Source organism: Lotus japonicus, chromosome 4 (assembly GCF_012489685.1).
Source record: "Lotus japonicus ecotype B-129 chromosome 4, LjGifu_v1.2".
Lineage (NCBI taxonomy): Eukaryota > Viridiplantae > Streptophyta > Magnoliopsida > Fabales > Fabaceae > Lotus > Lotus japonicus.
The window spans coordinates 80256396-80282713 of NC_080044.1; the positions used below are offsets into that span (position 1 = coordinate 80256396).

The window sequence follows — 26318 nt, forward strand, 5'->3', positions numbered from 1 at the left end:
TCCACGGCAATGACACAAGAATTCCACAATTAATGGATAAATGTACGACAAGGTTGAATTGGATTCAAAGTTGAATTCACAATGTTTCTGACACAAAAGTAATAGGATTGGATCCAAAGAAGCTTAAAATTTTGACCAATTATAGAATTGGATTCATATGAGCTTAAACTTGTGACCAATAATAGGATTGTAATCTTGATTCATGAGTACAAGAGAAACATGAGGCGGGATTAATTAAGAATATATATGACGAATATATACCAGAAGAAAATGAGTTTTTACGTTTGCAGTTTTCAGATTGAGGATGAAGAACATGAGGTGGTGTTTCCTCTAGGTTTTCACAAAATGAAGAATGAGAAATCTTGACAGAGGAGATCACGTGAGGAATTTATGTTTTAATCTCAACCTTTATTTTTTAATAAAATCAAGGGCTAAGATTTGGAGTAAGTTTTTTTATCTTACTCCTGGAGTAAATGGAGCTCTCCTCATATAAAATTGATTTATAGTATATAATAATTAAAATATTTTTATTTATGTTTACATTGTTTGACCCCAATTATTCACCAAAAAATATATGACCCCAATTCCTTTTTTTGGCTGAGGCTTATGCAGCAATGAAAAGAAAAAAAAAAAGAACGTGAGCCATTTGTGTTGGTTTTAAACGTGAGCTATTTTAAAACGTGATTTATTTTGACAAAAAAAAAAGACGTGAGCTATAGATATTGGGCCCAAACGTGTTTGCGTGGAATGTTAAATTAAGGAACGGATCAATTTCAATCCCAATGAATAGAACCAGAATTTGACCACACGAAAAAAGAAGGATAGAGCCAAGAAAAAAAAAAAGTTCAATATTACTCTTGACCAAAAACAACATTATGAGAAACAACAAAACTAAGAAAATTTCCCTCCATTGGGGGTTTCTCCTTCTCCTTTAGGGACCCTCTCTTCTGCTTGGTTGATGTTTTCTCCCGCAATATAATATGTGGTTCTCTTTCATTTTTGGTGGATTTGTTACCCGAATAAGTGAGTTTTGCTTTCTTCTCATATGTGTGTTTTCCCCTACTTCCACCACGCCTCATGCTGCCACCAACACCAGCCATTGCGCTACATCATCATCTAGCGAGGCCACCAGCACCCACCACTACCATGACCACCATCTCCTCCACCGTAGCCCCTTCTGTCCTTGCAAGATCCTGCCACTACGAATCCTCCTCTTCAAAATTGTGCATTAGATCTGCCCCCTCCACTCCTCCTATAACCATCTCTGTTGCTAGACTCGCTACTGCCACCGTTGTCACTGTTGTTGCTTCCAATCTCACATTGATTGTCTCTTTCTCCCTTCTCAGCTTTGTTGCTCGTTGATTTCAAATCTTCATAAGTCTTTCTTTTCTCCGCAAGTTTTCAAATCTACTTGATTGACCTCACGTGGTGCTGTTGAAGCAATTAATTTGAGCTACTCGATAGATACACTATTTGCAACGCCGACAAAGTCAAATGTGTTGTTAAATTGGAAGTGCCACTTAAAAAAGAAGATAAAAGTCGCTTAGAACTTAGAAGTCGATTGGCTATCCGTTATTCTTAGGGATTTTGTATGACCATTAGGGTTTTTGCATCACATATTAACTGGGTGTATCGGCTTGTTTATTTGAGTGAGCTTGGTTGTTTTTTTTATTTTCTTATGTAGTTGCATTGTGTAATGCTTCTTTATATTTATTCTCACATAATGTAATTGTTGTTTTATAACCTTTTGAGTATCTATTTCAAACATTTAAAAAAAAAATCCTCTCATTGCGTATTACTCCTGGTATTATTTATTTATTTTTTGAAATGGCTCCTGGTATTAATTAATTGCCATTTGTTCTGATTAGGTGTGCAACGATTTTTGGAGTTCATAGATGATAGGGTGCTTAATTGATTTTTTTTTAACTAAAGCTAGCATGTGTATAAACTTACATTTATTATTCCTTCAACGTTTATCATGCATGGTGTGAAAGAAATAAATGTTGTTCAAAACTTACACACGATCTTAATGACTTTTTCCAAACAAAGTGATATTTAGAATCACGATTCTCTTCAACAAAAGACAAGCTAAGCATATATTGATAGCTAGATATGACCCTTCAAAATATTGAGGAATTGATTTATACTTTATTCCCGTAAAAAAATTATACTTTATTAAACATATGTTCAACTATAATATTAAAAATATACTCCATAATTTAAGACTGAATACCAAATTGAATATATAGCTAAATTGGTAGTATATATTTGGGCTACATGGGACATCTAGTTAACATATATTAACACAAAGGAACCTCAATACCCACTTCAAAAAATTTCTATATGTATCAAAATGGAAACTCGTTCAATGATTCAATCACACTCAACTAAGTAACAATATATTAATTATTTCAAAAAAAAGTAACAATATATTAATTTAGTGATACAAATCAAACTACCATAAAAATGTGAGCACAAATTTAAATACTGTAAAAACAATTATTGAAATAAAAAAACAATACAATATTTCCCAAACAAGTGACACCCTAAAAAAAGCATTCAACTAGTATGTCAAACGCGCTATTGTTGCCAAATAGTTTATGCTTATGGGCATCAATATTTTAGTAATGAGTACTAAATTCTTTAGGAACTTTCTAATAGTAACAATAATAGTGACCATAAACGAGTGTGTGCTGAGCCACTCATGCACCCGAAAATCCAACACTTGACAGTTGTGTTCTGGTCACGAACCGTCGAGCCACCCAACACCTATAACCAAATACCCTGTCCTACAAATCTATCAATTGTGTTACCATCAACTAGGTCGTATGCCTACTTTCTTTATTTCTTAAATCTTTACTTTACTATACTAGTTGGCTCTATTTAATTATAATTATTAGCGAGTTTGATTTCAAATTTTTAATAACAAAAATCTCATCTTTTTGGTTTAGTTTTTATATTGACAAGGTCTTGAAATCAAAATCACATATATGGGATGATGAATCATTGAAATATATACTCAACAAATGGTTTCTTTTATACTCCCTCCGTCCCCTATTATAAGTCACTTTTACCTAATTCTCTAGGATTAAGAAAAGTGGTTAGAATTAGTTAGTAACAATAAATTTATATCTTTTTCCTAAATTACCCTCATTTAAAAGTATATTAATTCAATTAATTTCATATACTTCTATCTCCATATTAATGTTTCACTATCTTGAAAACCTCATTTTACCAATAAAAAATAAAGTTTGAAAGTTTTTTGGAGTAGATATAAATGAAAGTGGTCTTGAAACTAAAGAAAAATATTGGAAAGTATGAAAGTTCTTTAAATGCTATAAGGGTAAACATGGAGAAAAAATATTAATGTTGCATAAATATTGTAAAGTGACTTATATTTTGGGAAAAAAAAATTCAAAAAAGTAACTTCATTTCATTATATTGCATGTTTAGAAAGTTGAAATTCATGGCATTGTAAAATTGGTTGTATATTGCCAAAAATCTCACATCACGAGATTAATGGTGGAAGTACTTTTTGACCTTTTTCCTGTGTGGAATAAATACTTGGCATGCATGTTAATCATCTCATAAATATAAGAAGAAAAAAAATGGGAGAAGAAAAAGACACGTGGGGAGGGGCCGGGCCTGTTTGGTTGAGTTAATAATATTCTAAAAATCGACCAAAAAAAGTTAACATTCTAATGCTTTATTTGGTAGCGAAGATGGAGATAGGGAAGAGAGAGTAGAGAAAGGAGAAGTTGAGTAGAGAGAAATAGATGAGAAATAGAGTGGATTTAGAGGTTGTTTGGTATGGTAGAGATAAAGAAGAGAGAGATGAAGAATAATGAGGTGGAAGAGAGAGAAAAATTAACTTTTGAATAAAAAAACATTTTTAAAAACAGAAAAGTCAAAAAGCATATTGTGGCGGTTCTAAACCGCCACAAAAATGTAAAGAAAATGCAAAAAAAATAAAGTGGCGGTTTAAAACCGCCGCTAAACATGACGGAATTGAAAAAAAAATATAAAAACTGGCCCATGTTCTCCCTTTACTGTTCATTTCCTCTCTTTAAATTGAAGAGACCAAATAAAGGCGTGGGACCCACCAATTAAACTTTCTCTTCCCTCCTCTCTCCAACAACCAAACACACATGACACCTCCTTCCTCCCTCTATCTCTCTCCCTCCATCTCTTCTCTATCTCTCTACAAACAAACACAGTGTAAAAGTAAAAACCATGATTTTGGCAAACACTATAACAAAGTTATACACTATAACAAAGTTATAGCTCATGGTTAGTTGGTTATGAAAGATTTCGATGCAAAATTAAATATGCTACAATGACAATACTCCTCGTGGGGCCAATATATATATAGAAGATCCTGTAGTTCTTGAGAGATTGATCCAACTTAGGATGTTGACTATCATCTTTTAAAGGACCACTTGAAAGAAAAATGTGGCTAAAACATATGATTGTTGTGGTCACCAATAATGATATATACACATATCATTTTTTAAACACTTCATTTCCACCTCTTTTTATTTCTATCTCTCTCTTCTTATCATCTATCATATCTCATACTTTCTCTCTCGTACTTTTTCTTTTCTTTCTATCTCTCTCCTCATTCCACCTCTCCCCACCTCAAAGAGAGGTGTGAATGAAACATTATTCTTGTGGTCACGTATTTTAAGTTATGGAACATTAATAGCAGACAAGCGGTGAAAATTTTCTTTATTGTTTTACCTATCATTTGCATAACTTTTGAATTCAAAAATCTTATTTTGTTAACCACAAGTTGTTTGTCTCCTTCTTTAATTATAAAATTAAGAATTCGATCATCATCCATCAAAATTACCGTTGTTAATAGTGAACACCTTTATAATGAGAAAACCATATTTGTTAGTTTCTTACTGAATCTCATGCCGATTGATAGACGGTCAGTGATCATGAGACAATTCTCTTGATTTTGAACAAGTAAAAATGTGACTATTACTTAAAATTATTTTTAAAGAAAAGATATACATGTATGTTTGAGTAATTTCCAGCCTACTTTATTCAGTTTATTGTATAAGTAATTTATTTTCCAGAAATATGAAACCAAATGAAGGTTAAGAGTTAAGACATCTTTTAAAATTAAACTAAATCTAGCTACTATTTTATAGTAAACCGACACGGTTTGTTTAGGAAACACTATTATTTGAAGGTGTTGGGCCCATTAATGATGCATTGTGTTTGATGGTTACTACTGATTTGGACTCGACTCGACTTGAAAAATTCAAACAATTTTTGTCTCTTTATGATCCTCTCCCATTCACTGACTTATAGTAGTAGAATGTGTCTCAATCCGAGCCATTCATTGGACAAACCTTTTGTTCGTGCTAACGGATCCGGGCCGTAAATCCGTATCCGGTCTCACATGGGGGCACATGTTCTTCAGTCTTCACACATAATTTTTAAAAAACCTTATATGTTAAGTGAAACTTTACATAAACAGTACAAAATTACAGTGGAAACAAATCGAGTATGTAAATATGGACTAATTATTCATTTAATAGTTTGCACTTAGCATTGCTTTGTGATAATGGATGTATAAACATTAGGCACTTACTATGGTACGGGAATTTTTTTTGGGTATCATACCGGAATGACGTGGACCACTTACTATGTTGCACATGTAATTGTTATTTGGTGTTTCAATTATGACTCAAAACTAATGATAATTATTAATGTGCCTCAAAGAAATTTAAAATATCATTTTTAGCCCTTCGTTTAGGTGAATTTTTTTACCTAGAACCTAATAGAACATTCTCGGCAACCACCGATCGTCACAGCTGGAGACTTGATGACTTGCGATTCGGGGCATTTGACTTTTGGATGCCGACGCCGCTGAACTGGTAAACTTGGCAGCCACCATCACTGTTGATGGCGTCGTCGCCGATCGTATCCTTTAATTTTGTGATTTCATCATTGGCTATGATTCGCTCCAAATCTGGGATAGTTGAAACTTGTTCGCTAGATCTCTGAACTCTGAAATTGAAACCAAATCATCATCTTGTTCTGCCTCTACAAATCAATTCGGTGGTAGAATTGATTGAGCTTTTTGAGTCCAATGGACGATGAATTGGAGCTAACTATGAGTTGTTTGGTTTGATTTTATTTTTGGAGAAGTTACCCGATTAGATTTGATGGTGTTGGTTTGGTTTTTGGAAGAAAGAGTGTTATTGGGTTTGATTAGCTTGGTTTGATTTTTGGTGGATTTGGTGGTGGTTTGGTTCTTCAGATGCTTCTCATCCTGCTATTCTTTTTCAACCTCTAATATTCTTCTACTACTAAATATTTAATCTTGCTTACCCTGATTATTAATCTGAGCATGCTGGTATAATCTAATCGTATGTTGTTCTTTGATTTTGTTAAAGGTACCATCAACATAGAGAAACACGGCAAGGGTTGAGGGTTTGCGATGGCAGCGATTGAAGCAACATGTTTGTAACTGAGAATGAGACACACTGAAATCAAGAATTACCTCTGGTTGAAATTTTTGATTCACCGAGTTACCTATCCCAATCAGGGTTTAATTTGGAAATATATAAAAGTGAGAGTATAAATCATAATTATTTCAAAAGAAATTAAATCATTTATGACATGTACACATCAGCTTAATATGTATTAATTTGATTGGGCCAACTCATTCATGTAGCTACACTCAAATGAATTTATGGGCACCAGAGTAAGCACCTAAACATTATATTCTTGTAAGTTAATTTACTGCATTGGTTAAAACCCGCAATTTTAACCTCAATATGGGTAATTTAAGCACTCAATGAGTAGGGTAGAGTATCCTAGTTATCTCAACTTATTTTAATGATGATGAATTATGGAAGGGCTAATCCGGTTTAGTTATTTTAAGTAAAAAGAGAGCAGGTTAATTCAGTTTGTCTACATGTATTCATGTAAAATGCTAAAAATTACTATACAACTTATTACAACGTACGACCCTACAAGAAATGAAAATTAACCATGTTATCTCTCTGTGATTTCCATCAAATAAGATTACTGGTCTTGGAAAATCAACACTAATTTCTTGCATGTCTTGCTCTTTATTTCATTAGTGAAGGGCAAGATATTGGCTCTTTTAATTTATTTATTTCTATCTATGAAAACTACATGGATTTAATTTTGATAATTGTTATTCAGACCTCCCGCATCTATTTAGACCCCTCAAAAAGTGCAAAAATATTAAACTACCCTTAATGGAAAAAAAGGTCTCACTCCACTCCTTACATTCTCTCTCCTCTCTCCTTACCTCTTTCCTATTTCTTCTACCCACCACCACCCACCACCACCACCACCCACCATCTCCGCCACCACCACCGCCGCCGCCGCCACCACCATCACAAACTCCATCTTATGTCATTTTTTAAAATTTTAAACATTATGGAGTTGATTCTGTCGTTTTAAATTTTTTCTGCAATTAAACGCACTTTAAAAGTGCGTAGTTAACGCACTTTATAAGTGCGTAGTTAACAACAACAATTATAGCTGCAATGACAAGTACGAAGGCATGCTCTCCACAAATAGATGTGATAATTGATGACTGCAAGAGATTAGCCTCTAATTTTCCTGATATATCTTCTCCATATTGGATTTGGTGGGACGCTCCCCTTTCTTGTATTGCTGAAACATTGTTAGCACTTAGCAGACTCTGCTTTTGCTTATTAATACAATGAACTTTCATTTAAAAAAAAGGGCACACTTTAAAAGTGCGTTTGTCACGCACTTCTAAAGTGCGTGAATCAGGCACTTCTAGAGTGCGTTTAATTGCAGAAAAATTTATAACGACAGAATCAACTCCCTAAAGTTTGAAATTGTAAAAAATGACATAAGATGAAGGTTGTGGTGGTGGTGGCGGCGACGGTGGTGGCGGTGGTGGTGGGGGCGGAGGTGGTGGGTGGTGGAAGAAAGAGGAAAGAGGTAGGGAGAGAGGAGAGAGAATGTGAATAGTGGGGTTAAAAAAAATTTATATTTTTTTATTAAGGGTAGTTTAGTATTTTTGCACTTTTTGAGGGGTCTAAATAACTGTGGGGGGTCTGAATAACAATTCCCTTAAATTTTTTACTTTTTTTTTTTTTTCCGTCTGGTACTTGGGCTAAGCCCCGCTCTGTTCTTTCTAAGAATTTATCAGACTGAACTTAGTTTTTGAATTCAATATAATTATAACTCGAGGGTTAAATGAATCTAGTAAATATACAACGTAACAAGTCAGATTTTTTAATACAGCATATGAGGTGATAAGAGAAGCTTCGCTTTTATTGGGCTTCTCATCAATGAGCCTGATTTACTATTTTCTTTTCTTCTAGTTTTATAAATTCCAATTATAATTATTTTCTCTTATTAAATGTAAAGCTCTAGAATATTCTCTTTATTAGGTGGGGTAGTGGGGGTTGGACAATGACTCAGAAGTGGAGGGGAAAGAGGAATAAATGGGTAGAAAATGACCAAAAGTGATTAAAATTTTGAAGGACCAAAATTGATGTAAAAAGCTCATGTATATAACCATGATGTAACTAAGCTTACCACATGAACCGGTTACGGGAAGCACCATGACATCATTTATCCTTATTGAAAATAAATCTAGCAAGTAATTTAGGGATCCGAATCCTCTCCAGCGGATGCACGGTCCAGCAGTGTAAAATGGTGAATGAGAGAATAAAGTAACAAGTTGGTCTCTCACCTTAAGTTAATCATAGCCCTTAAATATATAAATCAATGGATGAGATTTTGCTGGAGGGATGATGGAGACGGATCTGCTGGAGAGGATCCATTTCCGTAATTTAGATTAGACCTATTGACCTAAAATGTCAGAAATATATTTAACCCTTATAGAAGTAGTTAGTAGTTACCTCATTTCAAGCCTCTATGTCAATAATGAACCATGTGTAATTTCTCTCTACTGAATGTTAAAATACGCAAGTAACCAAGTCATTTTTATGTACTCATCTTTCCTCAAAAAAAAAAAAAACATAATGTACTCATCATTCTTCATGGTGGATTTTGTAAATAATTTACTCAAACACTATTTAATAAAATTAATGTCATAAAATTTTTATTAGATGAGAGTTTAAGTTGTCAGCTTTTTTTGAAATGTAGTTTAAGTTAGTAAGTAAAATGATTTTTGGGAGTATAAGATGTTTATCAAAATAAACTTAATTAAAAGATTCAAAAGAGCAATAAGGCTAAATTATTTTTACAAGATTAATCATCACAAGATATATAAGCACAAATACGTTAAATAAAATATTTTCAATGCCCCTCGGCACTTGTACCATCTTCACTAAGAATTCAGCATTATTCATAAGAAAGAGGGCAGCACAAAGAAGTGAAAAAAACAGTAGTAGTAATTTGGAGAAAAATGCAAAAATATTGAATGCTTTTATTGTACCAAGAAAACAGGGCAAAATACCAAAGAAATAAATGCTGGTGATCCGAACCCAAACATAAAAAAGGAACTAAAATCAAATGAAATGAATAAGAACATCAACTTGTGATAAATTTCTACACACTATGATTTCTCTTATTAAAAAAATCGAGATTTAATTATTGCATAACAAATTGCAAAAGATTATATCCATCCAAATTCCTTTGCTGCCAAATGTGGTTATGCTTTTTTTTTGAACTTAATGTGGTTATGCTTGGTTACTTATTTATAAATGTGAATAAAACTATTCTTAGGATGTTGTTTTATTATTCGATACAATTTATTAAAAAAATTAAATGCAACAAAATACCTCGTTTTTTTTTTTGGTTAAAAGGAGGAATTACAACCCAAAGCGAAAAGACAAATACCTCGTTTTTTTAAACACTTTATTTCCACATATTTTTGTTTCTATATCTCTTCTCTTATCATCTATCACATCTCATACTTTCTCTCTCTTACTTTTTCTTTTCTTCATATCTCTCCTCATTCCACCTCTTAGAGCATCTCCAATGCAAGGTTCTTAGTTCTTATTTTGGAGTTAAGAACTAAGAAGTAAGAACTTTACCATTGGAGGTGCAGACATGGACTCCTTAGTTCTTAAAAATGAGAACTCAGTTCTTATATAAGATGTTTTGCTTTTTGAGTTCTTAGCTTAAAATATTAATTATTTCTCTCTCATCCAAATTACTTTATTACTTTATGAGTTTTGTTTTATTACTTTATTGAAAAAAAAAGTATAAATAATGTGGTTGGTGGAACCAAATGAATAGTAGTAAGAACTAAGAACTAAGAACTCATGGTTGGAGCAAAATTACTTGAGAGTTGCTTAAACACATGTGGCAATACGGACCCACATGAATAGTGCTAAGAACTAAGAAATAAGAACTAGCATTGGAGATGCTCTTATCCACCTCTATAAGAGGTGTGTAAGTAACATTTTCCAACTAAAGTAACTCCATACTAATGTGTTTGTTTGTATTTTCATAGGTTCAACATGAATGCATGCATGTTCAATTGTTCATTGAATCCAACAAAATACAGTTCATTTAGGAAAACGTGTCTATGAAATTAGAAAACTTACCTAGCTTGACATCATAATTGATGCCAATATATGAAATAAATACATATACTTTTCTCGAGTTGAATTTGTATTCAAGTGGATTTCAACTTAAACCCAAACTCACCCGATATTCATACATATTTCAATGCATCATAACCTCAGCCTATTTGTATTCAATATGGAAAAAATTGAGGAAACTTTGCTTTCTACGAGTCTCAAACCTAAATCTGATTGATATTTAGAGACTCCAAACCGACAAGCCAGAAGCCACCAAGGAGCCAATATCCAATTTGAGTCATTATCTCTAGTCTCATTAAATTAAAAGTACTTTTAACCTCTTCCATCTCAAATATAACGTTATTAAAATGAAAATTCGCGCATGTTACACTCAATACATGTCCAATTTCACACTATATTCTCATCACTAAACTCAACTAGTGCTATTAGGAGTAACTACATAAAGATTGAAAAATAAACCATAAAAGGGTGGCAGTGAGGTTAACCAGCTCCTTAGAGTTAGAACCTCAAAACGTCTGTAACTATGTCACCCTTATCCAGCAAAGTACAAAACACCACGTTTTGCCTTGGACTATCTTAATCAAAGCAACCTTGTAAGCACCCACAAAACCAAAAAAAAAACACAAAATTAAAATTTAAAATAAACAAAAGCCAAGAACTTTAACAATGTGTCATGTGTGTGTGTGCATCCATCCAAATGCTGAAATCACAGTGGCCATCTGCAAGATTTAACAGTTGTATAAATGGGTGTGGAGCCTACTGTGATTCCACCATACCCAAGTCAGATCCATTGCCTTCTTCCCCCTTGACACCCATTTCTGAACCTCTCAGGCCAATAATAAAAATGCCAAAGATTTGAAAACACAAACCAGAGTTGTCACAGAAAAATCATAGCATTAGATAAAAAAGACTATCTTTTTATGCTTACAACACCAGCTAGAGCTTCTGCACCCACAAAGACTTGTTTTTTCTTCTCCCCTGCTAATAAAGGTTGGTGCTTTAGCATTCATTTTCATTCAGTTTATCTTTTTCTAAAATGGGTATCTTCAAAAGACCATGATTTCTCAATCTCACCTCATTCAATAGCTTAGCTAAGGTTTGGTGTTTATAGTAATGAAGGTGTGTTTCTTAATTTTTGTTTGGTAGTTTGATTGAGTTTGGTTTTGTTATGTTACAGTGCCTAGAAATCTGAATGCTTGATCATGTTGACCTTTGTAGAAAAATTAAGATTGGTTGGTTGGAGGCAAAACAGTGATTGTACGGTCTGGTGCTTCAGTTTCAAAGCCTAGTAAGTATTCAGATCTGAACCACAAAATGTAGTTTTATCAATCATCAATTTTATGGTTTGTGGATGTTTTATGTTTTTCTTCTCTATGATGACTTCTTGCTTGCTTTTGAATTTGGTTGGTGAATTTTACTTAACCACTGTTTTGTGGTTTTAAGTGGGTTGAGTTGAGTTGTGCCTTTCTGATTTTTGGAGTCCTTTTTATTGTATGCAACAACAGTAAATGTCACAAAGTGATGCTACGTTTCCTTGTGTGTTCTGTGCAGTGCCAAAATCTTGTTGTAAAGTAAATATTCCATTTAAGTTGTTGACTCTTGCTTCTTACCAATGGTAATTACTGTTTATCAATTGACAATTTTAATTTTTTTTCCCTTTTAGAAATTTTGAGGTCTAACTTTAGATGATGGTTGCACTGTTAACTTTTTCTTAAAAGAACCACTTTGTCTGGCTTTTCTCCTTCTCTTACTTTGTTCTTTAGACAATGACATATTTTAAGTACCATACACAAAACATGTAATGTAGAAATGTAGAATATACATGGCATGTTGCATCAGCTTATTTTTTTCTAAGAAACCAATTCTGGCACTCAGAAATAACTCACATAAGTTTCTTTCCGTAATTGATTCTGGCTTTACAACCAATTGTGTAAGGATTTCCAAACATGGAATAACTTTTGCTTCCTTCTGCCATATTGAAGGGATTGAAATACATCTTGTGACTGATGAAGACATTATCTGAACTTCAGAGGAGCTCGTCCTATTGATTGTTGGTGCATGGGATTTGATATCTTCCATAATTGGCCAAAACACCATCTCTACCTGCAAGCATGGATACTCAAGAAGAGAGTTCCACTTTTGGACCATTGACAGCAATGAGTTCAAGGAACATGTCATCATCATCTTCAGCATTTTTTTCAGCAAATCAATCACCATTCTTCTCTCCAAGAACATCATCATGTCATTTATCAGAGACTTTGAGACCTGATACACCAAGTGGAAGAATTCATATAGATGCTGCTGCTCCTCCCAGCACCAGTTCAGTGATTCCAGAACCAAAGTCTCTAGTAAATGCTGGATTTTCCTTCTCTGAGGTGGCTGCATCAGGTGATTTGCAGAAACTTGATCGAATATCTTCTTCTGTTGGCAATGGCATCTCCAGTAGCACCGTATCTGGTTACTGCCATCCCTACGACGATAGTTGTTCTGGAACGAAAGAGAAGCGAAGTAAGAGAGGAAGAAACCAAAGAACATCATCAACACCGGGTTCCAGATCGATTTCTTCTTACAGACTGAAGAGTTGTGATGTCTTCATAGGATTACATGGTCGTAAACCTCCTCTACTAAGATTCGCCAATTGGCTCCGCGCCGAGTTGGAAATTCAAGGCATCAGTTGCTTTTTATCAGACAGGGCTGGATGTAGGAACGCTTTCAAGCTTGGCATTGCAGAGAAAGCTATGGATATTGCTTCTTTTGGGATAGTGATTATAACGAGGAAGTGTTTCAAGAATCCTTATACCATTGAGGAGCTGCAGTTTTTCTCCGGCAAGAAGAATTTGGTCCCAATATACTTTGATTTGAGTCCTGCTGATTGTCTTGTCAGGGATATAATTGAGAAAAGGGGTGAGCTTTGGGAAAAACATGGAGGGGATCTTTGGTTATTGTATGGTGGGTTGGAACAGGAGTGGAAATATGCGGTTCATGCACTATCTCGGATTGAAGAATGGAAGTTGGAAGCTCAGGATGGATATTGGAGAGATTGCATACTGAGGGCTGTCACATTATTGGCAATGAGACTAGGCAGAAGAAGTGTTGCTGAGCATTTGACAAAATGGAGAGAAAAGGTGAAGGAAGAGGAGTTACCTTTCACTCGCAATGAGAATTTTATTGGCAGAAAGAAAGAGCTTTCTCAGCTGGAATTTATGCTTTTTGGTGATGTTACCGGAGATTCAAAGCAAGACTATATTGAGCTTAAGGCGAGACCGAAGAGAAGGCATTTGACAATCAATCGAGGTAAGAGTAGTGTGCTTGATCAAAGACATATGGGACATGGTGATGGAAGTAGGGAGCAAAAAGAACAAGTTCTATGGAAGGAGTCAGAAAAAGAGATTGAGATGCAAAGTGTTGAATTTTCTCAGAGGCCCCATCGTCCAAGGCTCAAACGTGGTGGAAAGTATTCTAGAAGAAAAAGAGGAATGAATATTTTGTATGGGAAAGGGATTGCCTGTGTATCAGGAGATTCAGGAATTGGAAAAACTGAACTCATTCTTGAGTTTGCTTACAGATTTCACCAGAGATACAAAATGGTTTTATGGATAGGAGGGGAGAGCAGGTATATAAGGCAAAATTATCTAAACCTCAGGTCCTTTTTAGAAGTTGATGTGAGTGTTGAGAATAGCTTGGAGAAAACTCGGATAAGAGGATTTGAAGAGCAGGAAGAAGCAGCAATTTCTCGAGTTCGCAAAGAGCTGATGAGAAACGTTCCATATCTCGTGATCATTGATAACTTGGAGAGCGAAAATGATTGGTGGGATCACAAACTTGTAATGGATCTTCTCCCTCGTTTTGGCGGAGTGACCCATGTGATCATATCTACACGCCTTCCTCGCATCATGAACTTGGAACCTTTGAAGCTCTCGTACTTATCTGGAGTTGAAGCAATGTCTCTAATGCTGGGAAGTGGCAAGGACTATCCAGTTGCAGAGGTTGATGCTCTGAGATCTATTGAAGAGAAGCTTGGAAGGTTAACTTTGGGCCTAGCTATTATTGGTGGAATTTTATCCGAGTTGCCGATAACTCCAAGCAGGCTCTTGGACACCATAAACAGAATGCCATTGAAGGAAATGTCATGGAGCGGTAAAGAAGCTCAATCACTCAGGCAGAACACTTTCCTTCTTCAACTCTTCGATGTTTGTTTCTCAGTATTTGATCACGCAGATGGCCTGAGGAGCTTGGCAACGCGAATGGTGCTGGTAAGTGGATGGTTTGCACCTGGTGCGATTCAAATTTCATTGTTGGCACTCGCTGCGTACAAGATACCAGAAAAGCATAAGAGGACTTGTTTCTGGAAAAAATTACTGCAATGCTTGTTCACATCCTCAAACACCAAAAAAACTGAGCTAGAAGCATCTTCTCTGCTACTAAGATTTAACATTGCAAGGAGTAGTACTAAGCAAGGATACATCCAATTCAACGAGCTCATCAAACTCTATGCGCGGAAAAGAGATGTCACCGGATCCGCGCAGGCAATGGTTCATGCTGTTATAAGTCAAGGATCAATGTCTCAAAATCTTGAGCATTTATGGGCTGCTTGCTTTCTGCTATTTGAATTTGGTCATAATCCTGCAATTGTTGAGCTCGAGGTTTCTGAGGTTTTACTTCTCGTTAAAAAAGTGGTTCTGCCTCTCGCAATTCACACTTTCATCACATACTCGCGATGCAGCGCTTCCCTTGAGCTTCTGCACCTGTGCACCAACGCGCTGGAAGCTGCTGACCAAGCATTAGTTACTCCGGTCGACAAGTGGTTGGACAAATCACTTTGTTGGAGGTCCATAAAAACTAATGCTCAGTTGAATCCTTGTCTTTGGCAAGAGCTGGCTTTATGCAGAGCCACTGTGCTTGAGACTAGGGCCAAGCTAATGCTAAGAGGTGCACAATTTGACATAGGGGATGATCTGATCCGGAAGGCCGTTTTTATCAGGGCTTCAATTTGTGGTGAAGATCATCCCGATACCATATCCGCGCGTGAAACATTGAGCAAACTCACCAGACTAACTGCAAGTGTTCAAATTCATGCTTGAGTTTATTAGGTTTTGCATCTTGTAAGGAAACTCTAGAGTTATACAAAAGATTTTATAATAAAACTAGTTCTGTATACTTTTTGTTGAAAGTTTCAACAGCATAATTTACAAGTCTTATATGAGACATCTTCCATTTTTTAAATGTATTCCATCTCCTCTTGGTTATTTTGACATGTTTAGTGCTGTAATCACCAAGTAATTGTATTTTTAATTTTTTTTAACTGTGGAAGTCAAAGCCTTTGAAGCACCAATATGAACCATGTGGTAGTTCCAGGATGATGCTGTCATGTTTGGGGGTGCTAGATCCTTATATGCAGTATGTCTTCACTTCAAATTGTTGGTTCCATTTCTGAGTTCAAAATGTAATGTTTGCTGAATGAGAACATGTTAGTTAACAACGCTGGTTCCCTTCACCTTAATTTTTACCACAAATTGTTAGTTTTTTTTTATCAACAAACCAAACTAAGTGCTGGGAAAGCCTAGGTAAAAAATTAGAAAATGGGAATAAAAGAGAAAAATTTGCCCTCACGCAGGATCGAACTACGGACCTTCAGTTTACAAGACTGACGCTCTACCACTGAGCTATAAGGGCTTGTTGTTAGTTAATTCATATTTTAATTTATATAGGTTTATTTCCAAAAAATAAAACAGTTTTATTTATTTATATTTAAAAGTAAAAAAACAATACAGTAACTACCAAAAAAATATCACTTTTTATTGATAATTTTTTAAAAGGTGGAATCATTTTAGAACTTTTTAATTTTCCTTTCAACTTTTGGGCTATTTAGTAGCGGATGCTATATTACACTTGGGTATGGTTGAGAAAATGATAATTATATTTTTCACTACGACATGCAAAAGAAAAATAGGAATACAACCTTATTTTTTTGTTTGTTCATAAATAAGAAAACATTTGTTCTCAAAGGTAAATGAAGATGCTTATAAAATACTTTTAAAAAATATTTGAATTCCTTGGTCTTGTATTTTCTTAATTTTTTCCTTCTCTCTAGGCAGATAGATAGAAAGAAAAAAAAGTTGCAGTGATATATAATCTTACATACATCATACTTTGTTCACCATATCTTTTTTTTTAATCTTTCACCATATCTTTCGAAGTTTAGTTTTTTTTCTTTGTGTGGAGGACCGTATATTTACTGTTTATATTTAGAGATTTAAAACTAGATATTTACCATTTTATCAGAACTAAGTTCTAACAACATGCTTTACCTAGAAAGAAATCATTACAAATGTGAAACTAAATACTAAAAGAAAAAATCATTTCAATTTAGTTCAATTTATTACTTCTTTATGTATAAATCAACTTTAGCTTTTCTTTTATAAATTTTTTCTCTTGATAGGTAGTGTCTCCAGGGTTGAGAGTTGAGATACATCTCACACAAACATGTCTTACCTCTTTCAATACAAATTTGCTTCATATGTCAATCATCAACACCACATAACCTATGACATCAGTCTTACTTGCGGCATATGGTTTTCCATCTTCATGATGCCAAAATCATCTTTCTTAGAATTTGATAAGAATTCTTTGTTGTATGTGGGAACACAAAATGGAGTACAATAATAAACTACCCAATAGAAATCACCTTGAAATAGGTTTCTTCTCCAATAAGTAAAGTGTCATTATTTGGTGCGCTTGTCCTCCATCCTTTTGGAATTAATTTCGCCTAGGTCAACATTACTAACTTGATCTCCCCTAGGACTATAATAAAGCCTATGAAGCGCTCACAGCTTGGGGGGTTATGATCCCCCCGGCAGTCGATGGTTGGTGCCCATGGGATTCCCCAGGCATTAACCCCCAGTAACCGACAATGTTCCACATTATGACTCTACCAATAAATGGACGTTAGTAACCCCCCAAAGTCGTAAGAGCCACTACCATCACATTTATAAGACAATAATACACATAATGATGGAGAAAAACCTCTAGCAGCCCAAGATGCAAGAAAGGGCCTATAAGAAGGACCAAGAAGCCATGAGAAAGGCATCTTCTTCACTCTACACCATCTTCACTAAACACTACTCACTACCCCTAAGCTTGAGACTATCCTCTGAACTAGGATCCAGAGCGGAACATAACTTGTGATCTCTCTTCAACAGTCTGCACTCAATCTTCTTTTGTCTTGGATTTTGCTCGTGTTTGGAAATGCATCGCCCTCCCTCTCATTGCGCGTCTTTACTGACACCACAACGAGGAGCCTCCTTGTTAACGCGCTATTCCATCCCCCCCAGCACCCACACAGACGTACAATTTCACAAATAAATGCATCCATATGCAAAACCAGCTTGAATTTTCAAAATTTGAACATTCATGTCACAACAGTAAATATCTAGAACTATTAAACCAAAAACCAATTTACAGTACACAACAACCACAGAATAGAAAGATAGAAATGTGAGAATTTTTCCTTTAGCCTAAATAATCTGTCTCTCAACCAATTCTAGTATCCAGTATCATATCATATCATCTGCACGCATGACTGTATCATATCATCTATGGATCAGGTTCGCCTGCAATACCATCATCGCTAGAGGCATAATCATCTTCACTCGCCCCATCATCCTCATCCTCATCCTCATCCTCATCATCATCATCATCAGTAGAACTTTCCTCCTGAGTAGCTCCAATATCTTCCGGCTTGGCATATTTTTCACAATATTCTGTTCATTATGTCTCAAAAATTAGCACAGATAAAAGCAGGTGCATAGAATAGAACAAGAAATTGAGATATGGTAGACATTAGACTGATATATTTTTCTCTCTGACCACAATTTACAGTACATAAGTACATTTTAGTGCGTAAGCATTAAATTTTATTCAATGATGAACCATGCCAAGGAGAATAATATTAGCAATGGTATATAAAAGTCACATACCAAATTAGAAGCTATAAATTTGAATAAATGACACAATAGCCAGTGACATTGGGTTGTTGGTCTCTTTCATGCAACAATGATTATTCATTTAAATTATAACTTATTTTTTAATGTGGATCTAAGATTCAAAATGAAACACTAGCAGAGTAAATATTATATGACAGCAAGTTGGAAATGACTTGCTCTGATCAGTAACTCAGAACCTGGAAATTGTCTTGCGGTTATAAGTTCAACACTTCAAGGAGCACAAATATACATTACCATTTCAAAAGCTCTTCATTTAATGCAACCATTGTACATTGATTACTATTAATATTACATAAGATTGATCAATACCTAAGCAATGCAAACAGGTCATGCAATTTACAATTTATCCTAACAAAATAAAAGGCACAAGTCTTAGAACTTCCTAGTAGCAACTAGCAACCCAAAAAGAAAAGAATAATGATAAAGCCTCCAACTTGAAAGTTCACATTAAACTTGGATAAGTGTGTGGCTACTGAAATGTTGGTGGGTGAGGACATAAAACATTCAAATTCTGTGGGTTTCAAATTGGTTTTGGCTAGGGGACCTTCATGAACAGAAAAGTGAATCTTTATCTAACAGAACTTTGGCTTATTATTTGGGTGGTGTTGGAAGTTGAGTAGTTGACACACTTGATATAGGCATAGAGCACAAATCACTTTGCACAAACTTGAACCTTCATTTACCAATTAATGATTCTCACTCCAATTGAAATGCGATGAAAAATGACTACAGTTACGGTCAGCAATAATGAAGAAACCTTCTCACTTTTACAGAGAATACCTCAGCATATAAGAAGCATTAGAGTTTATACTGTAGAAACTAAATTAGGATTTCTACCTCTGACTTTTTGTTCATAAGCAGCAGGATCTTTCAGCATCAAATCAGCAGCATCAGCATTCATTGGATCTGATGCATTGGGGTACAGAAGGAGTTGAGGAAGAAAAACTTCGAACACGTTAATAAGGTCTGAATGGAAATAAGAAAGATGAATTAACAAGGTAGAAGCACTACAAATCAAACAAGATTGAATCATATCCAACAGGAAGTATGCTTATAATTAAATCATTTGAAACCAATAAATGTAAGGTAAAGGTTGTCAATGCTGCTTACCATACATGGGACTCCATCTCTGATTAATAACATCCAAGCAAATTGTACCAGACCTAGGTAACAGAGAAAATCATATTAGTGGACTATTGATCTTTGCAACTCGTTTTTGTAACAGCAAATAGTGGCTCAATGGGGATGAACATCTTCTGTCCTCATTTGGTGTCCACTTCTCTGTCCCACCCATCAAAATGTTCTATGTAGACATGATGTGTGGTTTTTAAATGAAATGACACAATTTGATTGGTGAACGTGAGATAGGGAATGAGACAGCAAATGGGGACTGAGGATTTCTATCCGCTCCATGGAGGACAATGGTGCTGCTTAAATATGACATTATAAAACAATATATGAAGGTTTGGTTGCTGTGAACAACTCACGGTTCATCAATATTAGGATGGTAAATTTTGTTGACGAAACCAATGGATGGAGACTTAAAAGGATAAGCATCTGGTATCTCCACTTTTAATTTCCAAACACCATCTTGATAAGGACCTACAATGATTCCCAGAAAAAAAGTGAGAAAAAGAAGAAGAACAACAACAAATCATTTCAATTCCACCTTTAAAATTAGCCATGCATAGATCCTAATCCAATTCATATCCTCATTGAAGAAAATCAACAAACAATTAAGCTGCAACATTTAAGCACAAAAACACAGTAGATAAGAACAATGCAGATATCAGCAGCAGCTGTTGACTGGTGATCCAAACACTAAACGCCCCACATTGATTGAATTCAAGCAGATATACATAAAGAAAAAAAACTTCAATGCAGACAAAGAAAAAGTTGAACAGAACAGAACAAAACAAAACCATATGAATAATCAGAGGAGGCAGAGAGAAAAATTAAATATAAACAAATGGCACAAGGGATACAAAATATTTACTGTTCTTAGGTCCATGAAATTCCACAAAGAACTCTTGCATGTCATCATTGATAGTTTCCACCTTGTAATCACTCATCATCCTGATCATGTCAATCCAAAACCCCCCAACAAAAAAAGATCAGAAATTCAGAAAAATATAACTCTTATTGAAATCTGGAAAAGAAAAAAGATCAGAAAAGATTACAGACAGCTTCATGAAATCCATGTCTCGGCGCTTGGTTGGGGAAGACATTGTTGCTTGTGTCTCTGTCTGTGCTGGCTGTCTCACACTGTATACTCTGTGAAAGGCTAAAGAGAACAATAGAATAAAAGTTGAGTCATGAAACGCTTTACTTCACAGTCCACAAACACAAGGGAAAAATATTTGACTTACAGTGCAGTAAAAATAAAATGACCACTTGTCAAAAGTTTTCACCTTTCAGTGATGTTCATCAAAATCCAAAAAATTTAAAAGGTAAGAAAAGGAATTGGTTACTTTTTGATTTTGAAAGGAGTTAAGAGTCAGGAAAGGCAATATTTTATGGATATCTCTTCCACCTGTTTATGAGATAGATGTCCACATTCTTTGTACATTCTAATGTGGAGTTTCTTTTTGTACAATTTTTATTGATGTAAGAGTAAAACTTATTACCATGTTAATGCATATATTTTTTAATTTTATTTAAATTTAACATGGGAAATTAGATGCAGTATAAAAGCTTTTACATTCACAGTGGATTATTTATTTATTTTATTAATGCTATTTAAAACGTACTTAAGGTGATGGGACTTTTTCTTATTTTGTGGTCAATATAAATTATCAGCTATCATAAAAACTTGTTATGATTTATGAATATTGATTACTTTTGTCATGTATTTATTGACTTGAATAAAATAATTGCTATAAAATTACCAAATACCTTTGTCACTCTAAACTAAAATACTGGATTTATTTAATTATGTGGTTTATAAGATAAGATCAGATACTAAATCATAATTTTAAATTCATGTCATGTCTATCTCTTCTTTTATCCAAACCAGAATTAATTAGTAATGGTCAATTATATTATTAATTGTATTGGCTATTTTGGTTATTTGTATTAGCTAAATTAAAATATTAAATAATTTTTAAATTTTAATTAAGTATTTATTAATGGTCAATATTCAATAACTAAATAATTTTAATGGTCAATATTAAATTTAATTAATGGTCAATATTAAATAACTTTATTTAAATTTTATTTAATGTAATATAAAATAATTAAAATATTAAATAAATATATTATTAATTGTATTAGCTATTTGGTTATTTGTATTATTAATGGTCAATTATATTATTTTCACATAACCAAAAAGATATATTATTCTCATACACAAAATTAAAATATTAAATGATAACATTTTTTATTATTAGTTAATTTTTTTTCAAATAATAAAATTAATTTGAATATTAATTATCAATAACAGCTTGAAAAAAATATAAAAGTAGGTAATGTTTTTAAGTAATATATTGTTGTAATTATTTATTTTTAAGTATATATTGAGTATAAAAATAAATTAGTAAGAAACACATTTGCTACTTTTAATAACTCTTTTTGAAATTAAATAAAATATTCTAGAAAAAAGTATTCTTAAAATTTTAAATTACATCATAATTCATTTCATATTAAATTTAAATTATTTTTTGGTTACAATTTTAAATTTAATTTATGGGCGTATTTCTTGAAAGTATATTTTAAAATTTTTTTTGTACATCGGAAAAATAAATTGCACCTTCCTGGGTTAGATCCTGGACCTCCCCCACCCCAACTCATATGTCCTCTAGCTCTTACCAAGCTACAATTCGGGGACATATTTAAATATATTTAGCAGTACATAATATTTTTAAATTTTAATTGTGAAGTTCTTTAAAATTAAAAGGTATTTTTTGTTGAAAGTAAAATTAAAAGGTAGTTACACTCGGATTTGGATAATTAATTTGATGACAGTTGTGAATATTTGGGGACGACTTTGATGATTTTTTAGGACTAATATGTAGTGATATTTTTTTCCTAGGGTGACTAGTTCATTATAAAAATACTTTGGATCTTACACAATAAGATCATAATCTTTAGAGTTTTTTTTTTAGATTTGTTCATAATCTTTAGATGATTAAATTTCTCTAAATATATAATAATTACGCAAAGTAAATAATATCGCATAACTTTTTTTTATAAATATCCGGCACTCGATCACTCTTTAAATGTCGCCATACTTGAATTTTTTTTTAGGTAAATAATAGAGCATAACTACTTATTCTTAAAAAAGAATTAATGATAAATGACCCATAGTGGCATTTAACTTTTAATTAGAAGGAATAAATTTCAAGGAAAGTGTGTTACGCGATTGTAAAAAAAAAAGTAAGGGTATATAGTTGCATGAAATATATGCGTAAACACTTTTAACAATACAGAAAATATTATTTAGAATGATTTATCTAAAAAAAATTGATATTATACTTCATGACGTCTCATACTCTTTTTTAGTTTAAGCTTAAACATATTTTTAGTTCTTGACTTTAAATGAATTAAATTCAGCCCCTATAAAAAAATTCTTTTTTTTTCGAAAGCAAAAACATATCGATAAAAAAGATGAGGAGATATACACGATATTCACTCTCCTCAAAGGGGACAGAAAAAAAAACAATTAAAATCAACCAAAAGAAGCCCCCAAGCCCCAAAGCCCCATCAGGCCTACCAAAGCGACAGTCAGACGGTCAATAAAGCCTAACAAAACCCGCAAACCAAATAAAACCACCCCATACCCGCTAAAAACTAGAAAACAATACCCATCCAAAAAACCTCGGACTTCCCTCTACAAGGGATACAACCTACAGAAGCCTCCTAACCATAATTTGAGTTGTGATCTCACCTTGGGCAATGACGTTTGGGCAATCATACGTCAAGCCAAGGCGCTTCCCCAACATGATAACATTCATTGCACTAGTCATAACGTCGTAAGGATTTGGTATCTCCTTAGAAATGACCATCAACTTTTTCCCTCTTAACACCACCTCTCGATCAATCAAGGTCGCCGGAAGGGCCTTCTCGCTTCCCATTGCCCCACCCTTCTTTGTCTGCCTCTTGGTATGGGAAATTTCACCGCCACTCTGGGAGGAGCTGATGGCTGGTGGATGGAAGACAAAGATGGTAACCTCCTTGAAAAATAGGAGACTGCAACTCTTCTCTTGGGAACTTGGCCAGTGTCACTGAGAGGCTACCCCTCCCACCTTGAGGCCATCAAGGGCAACGATAGCAGAGGAAGCATGTTTCTGAGAGAGAAATTGAACAAAGCCGAAGCGAAATCGTCTCCCCAGTTTGCGGTTTCATTGAACGAAGACCCTTGAGATGCTACCAAACAAGGAGAGAGAGGCTTCGGATGTGGTGGTACCCGATTGCCTCTTCAATGATGTCGATGAAGAGGGTAGCGGCATTGCACCGCGACCCTGTAGAGCTCTGAATCGAAAAGCTCATTTTCACCCCTGTTCTCCTAGATTCCACCTCATCGCCATCGTTGTTCAGGGCCAAGACCAGCCCTAGACATCCTCTGACTCGCCTTCTTCATCCTCGTTGTCTTCAGCCACCAAGTCGCCTCCTCCTGCCGTTAAAATGCCATCAACTGCCATTGGGTTAGGGAAACCCTAGTAGAGCGTGCGAAGAAGATGTCTTAAAAATATAGCTCAATTTTAAATGTCCCTGTTTTCTTTTTCAATTAAGATATTTAATTATCTGCTTGTCACAATTTTAATCAATAAACAGTCCACCAGCCTAGTCAACTGATGAGTGAGATGTAGATTTTTTTCATCAATTTTAGCTCCTCTAGAATATTTTGATCACATTCAGTCCACAACCATGTCCACCGCCACACCTCGATCTTTCTTCCCTCCTTCCTCTTCCTCTTTCTTCTCCCACCTCTCCATTCACTCACCTTTATACTTCTTATTTTTCCTAAACACCATGGCCACCCCCACCCACCTCCATCTTCCTTCTGTCCCCCCATTTTCCCCAAACCTGAGAAAACGCTCAACATTTCCAATCCCACACAACCAAATAATTACCTCCAGGGTCCTAGCTGGCGGAAATAACTACATCATCCTCAAATTCAAACAGCACATAGGACGAAGCAAACTTTGCTGTTGATTTTGTTGACGCGACGCCAACACTGGAGGTTGGCAACAATCTTCCAAAGTAAAAGTCACTGTCTCTCTTTTGTACATCTTCTTCTTCTTCCTCCATTTATGTGTTGATTAACGTTGTAAATCTCTTTTTATATTTGATGATGATGTAGTTATTTTCTTTACATCTTCGAACATTATTTCATCAATATAAATATATGGACCAGAAATTTGATGGTGTGGGGAAAGAAAAAAAAAAAAAATATATATATATATATATATATATATTTGTAAAAAAAATTAATATATACTATAATAAGTAAGGACATTTTTTATCAAAGGGGACACAAGTGATGACATTTTTATATCAAATTAGTCATCAAAAACCATACTTTTACTACTCAAGTGAGGACATTTAACACTGTGGGACACAAGTGAATACATTTTTTACCAAATGGATCATAAAAAACCACATACCTGCTCAAATTTTTTTCTAATATTTTTTTTCAAAATCAAAATCAAGTGATGACACCTACCTCATTGACTTATACTTGCATACGTCCTTGTTGATATATATATATATATATATATATTTGTGTTTGTTTGTGCTTAATGCTACTAATGGGAATTTATTTTGAAAATTCTAATGGAAATTAGAGCTGCATGTAATTGAGAAATTGGTGTCAGCTTATTAAGAGAGAGAAACAACCCAAATATATGTCATCGTAGGATAGGAACAAGGTTTCGTCATGTTTTATTGAGTTTTTTAGTTCATTAATGCATTTGATATATTTAATATTTATAAGGTTTATTAAGGGATTAAGATTAGGGTTTCAAATTGTTAGATTTGATTAGCTATGGAATTAGTTTGTAAATGACTCGCTTTTGGCACATTGAATGAAGGAGTTAATCTTATATGGAAATGGATAGTTTAGAATAAGCTATTGATTTAACAAAATCATTACTTAAATATGCTTTTTTTTTTTACGTTAACTTTCGTTTATTTTATCACATTTCAATTATGGCGTTGTTAATTCATCTTCATTTCGGTTCACTCAACAATGTTTAATGATAGAACTTTATTTAACATGCAATCCAATTGAAAATGTCTTTTATTATGGGAGAATAAATTGATGCAATTGCCAAAAAAGTTGTTAAGAGATTGTTGAATCCTCAAAAGATGATCGATTCCAATTTCATGTATTGGCTAGTGAGTTCATTGATCATTATCGTTTCTTATCTTATGATTAGGAGGTGCGTCTTCATTATATCCATAGAGATGCTAACGAACTTGCTAACTGCAGTGTATCTACCCAAAGCAAAAAGATCCTCCGAATAGGCCGCAGTAAGTGCTGTTTAGAGATATTTTAGACATTTAATTTTATTGTTTACCTTTCCCAAAAACTTGTAAAAATAATTTTAAAAAATGATCATACTATAATCGTTTTGGTTTGATTTTAACGTCAAGTAAATCAATTATCAAACAATTCAAACCAAGTTAGTTAGTTTTTTTTTTTTTTTTGCATAATCGGGTTCATCGGGGTTGATCTGAGCCGATTGTTTCATGAGTGTTTTTTTTTTGTACACATTTAATGTTTAGATATTATTATATGGACCCAATAATATTTAGAATACAC

At 34.1% G+C, this 26318-nt stretch overlaps 2 protein-coding genes, 1 long non-coding RNA gene and 1 other non-coding gene across 6 annotated transcripts; 2 read left to right on the forward strand and 2 right to left on the reverse strand.

The window, feature by feature from the left end:
* Positions 1 to 11214: 11214 nt before the first annotated feature.
* On the forward strand, positions 11215 to 15767 carry LOC130713835 (uncharacterized). Of its 2 annotated transcripts, none has more exons than XM_057563649.1 (3): positions 11215 to 11540; positions 11728 to 11838; positions 12533 to 15767. In XM_057563649.1, exon 3 carries the CDS (start codon positions 12662 to 12664, stop codon positions 15629 to 15631), a length of 2970 nt encoding a protein of 989 aa, XP_057419632.1. In that variant the 5' UTR covers positions 11215 to 11540; positions 11728 to 11838; positions 12533 to 12661; the 3' UTR covers positions 15632 to 15767. The 2 variants fall into 2 exon arrangements, with proteins under 2 accessions (XP_057419632.1, XP_057419633.1); XM_057563650.1 differs by having other exon boundaries at positions 11769 to 11838.
* A 384-nt stretch (positions 15768 to 16151) lies between these two features.
* Positions 16152 to 16223, reverse strand: TRNAT-UGU (transfer RNA threonine (anticodon UGU)). The gene has a single exon. It is a non-coding gene; the product is annotated as a tRNA-Thr (tRNA).
* Positions 16224 to 17900: 1677 nt separating this feature from the next.
* On the reverse strand, positions 17901 to 20976 carry LOC130715784 (ubiquitin-conjugating enzyme E2 6-like). Of its 2 annotated transcripts, none has more exons than XM_057565904.1 (7): positions 20923 to 20976; positions 20738 to 20837; positions 20550 to 20629; positions 20041 to 20155; positions 19664 to 19716; positions 19391 to 19459; positions 17901 to 18310 (listed from the first exon to the last, which is right to left on the reverse strand). In XM_057565904.1, exons 2-7 carry the CDS (start codon positions 20779 to 20781, stop codon positions 18144 to 18146), a joined length of 528 nt encoding a protein of 175 aa, XP_057421887.1. In that variant the 5' UTR covers positions 20782 to 20837; positions 20923 to 20976; the 3' UTR covers positions 17901 to 18143. The 2 variants fall into 2 exon arrangements, with proteins under 2 accessions (XP_057421887.1, XP_057421886.1); XM_057565903.1 differs by having other exon boundaries at positions 19391 to 19519; positions 20923 to 20940.
* Positions 20977 to 24348: 3372 nt separating this feature from the next.
* LOC130714686 (uncharacterized) lies at positions 24349 to 26136 on the forward strand. Its single transcript, XR_009011382.1, has 2 exons — positions 24349 to 24754; positions 25933 to 26136. It is a non-coding gene; the product is annotated as an uncharacterized LOC130714686 (long non-coding RNA).
* The last annotated feature ends 182 nt before the right edge of the window (positions 26137 to 26318 follow it).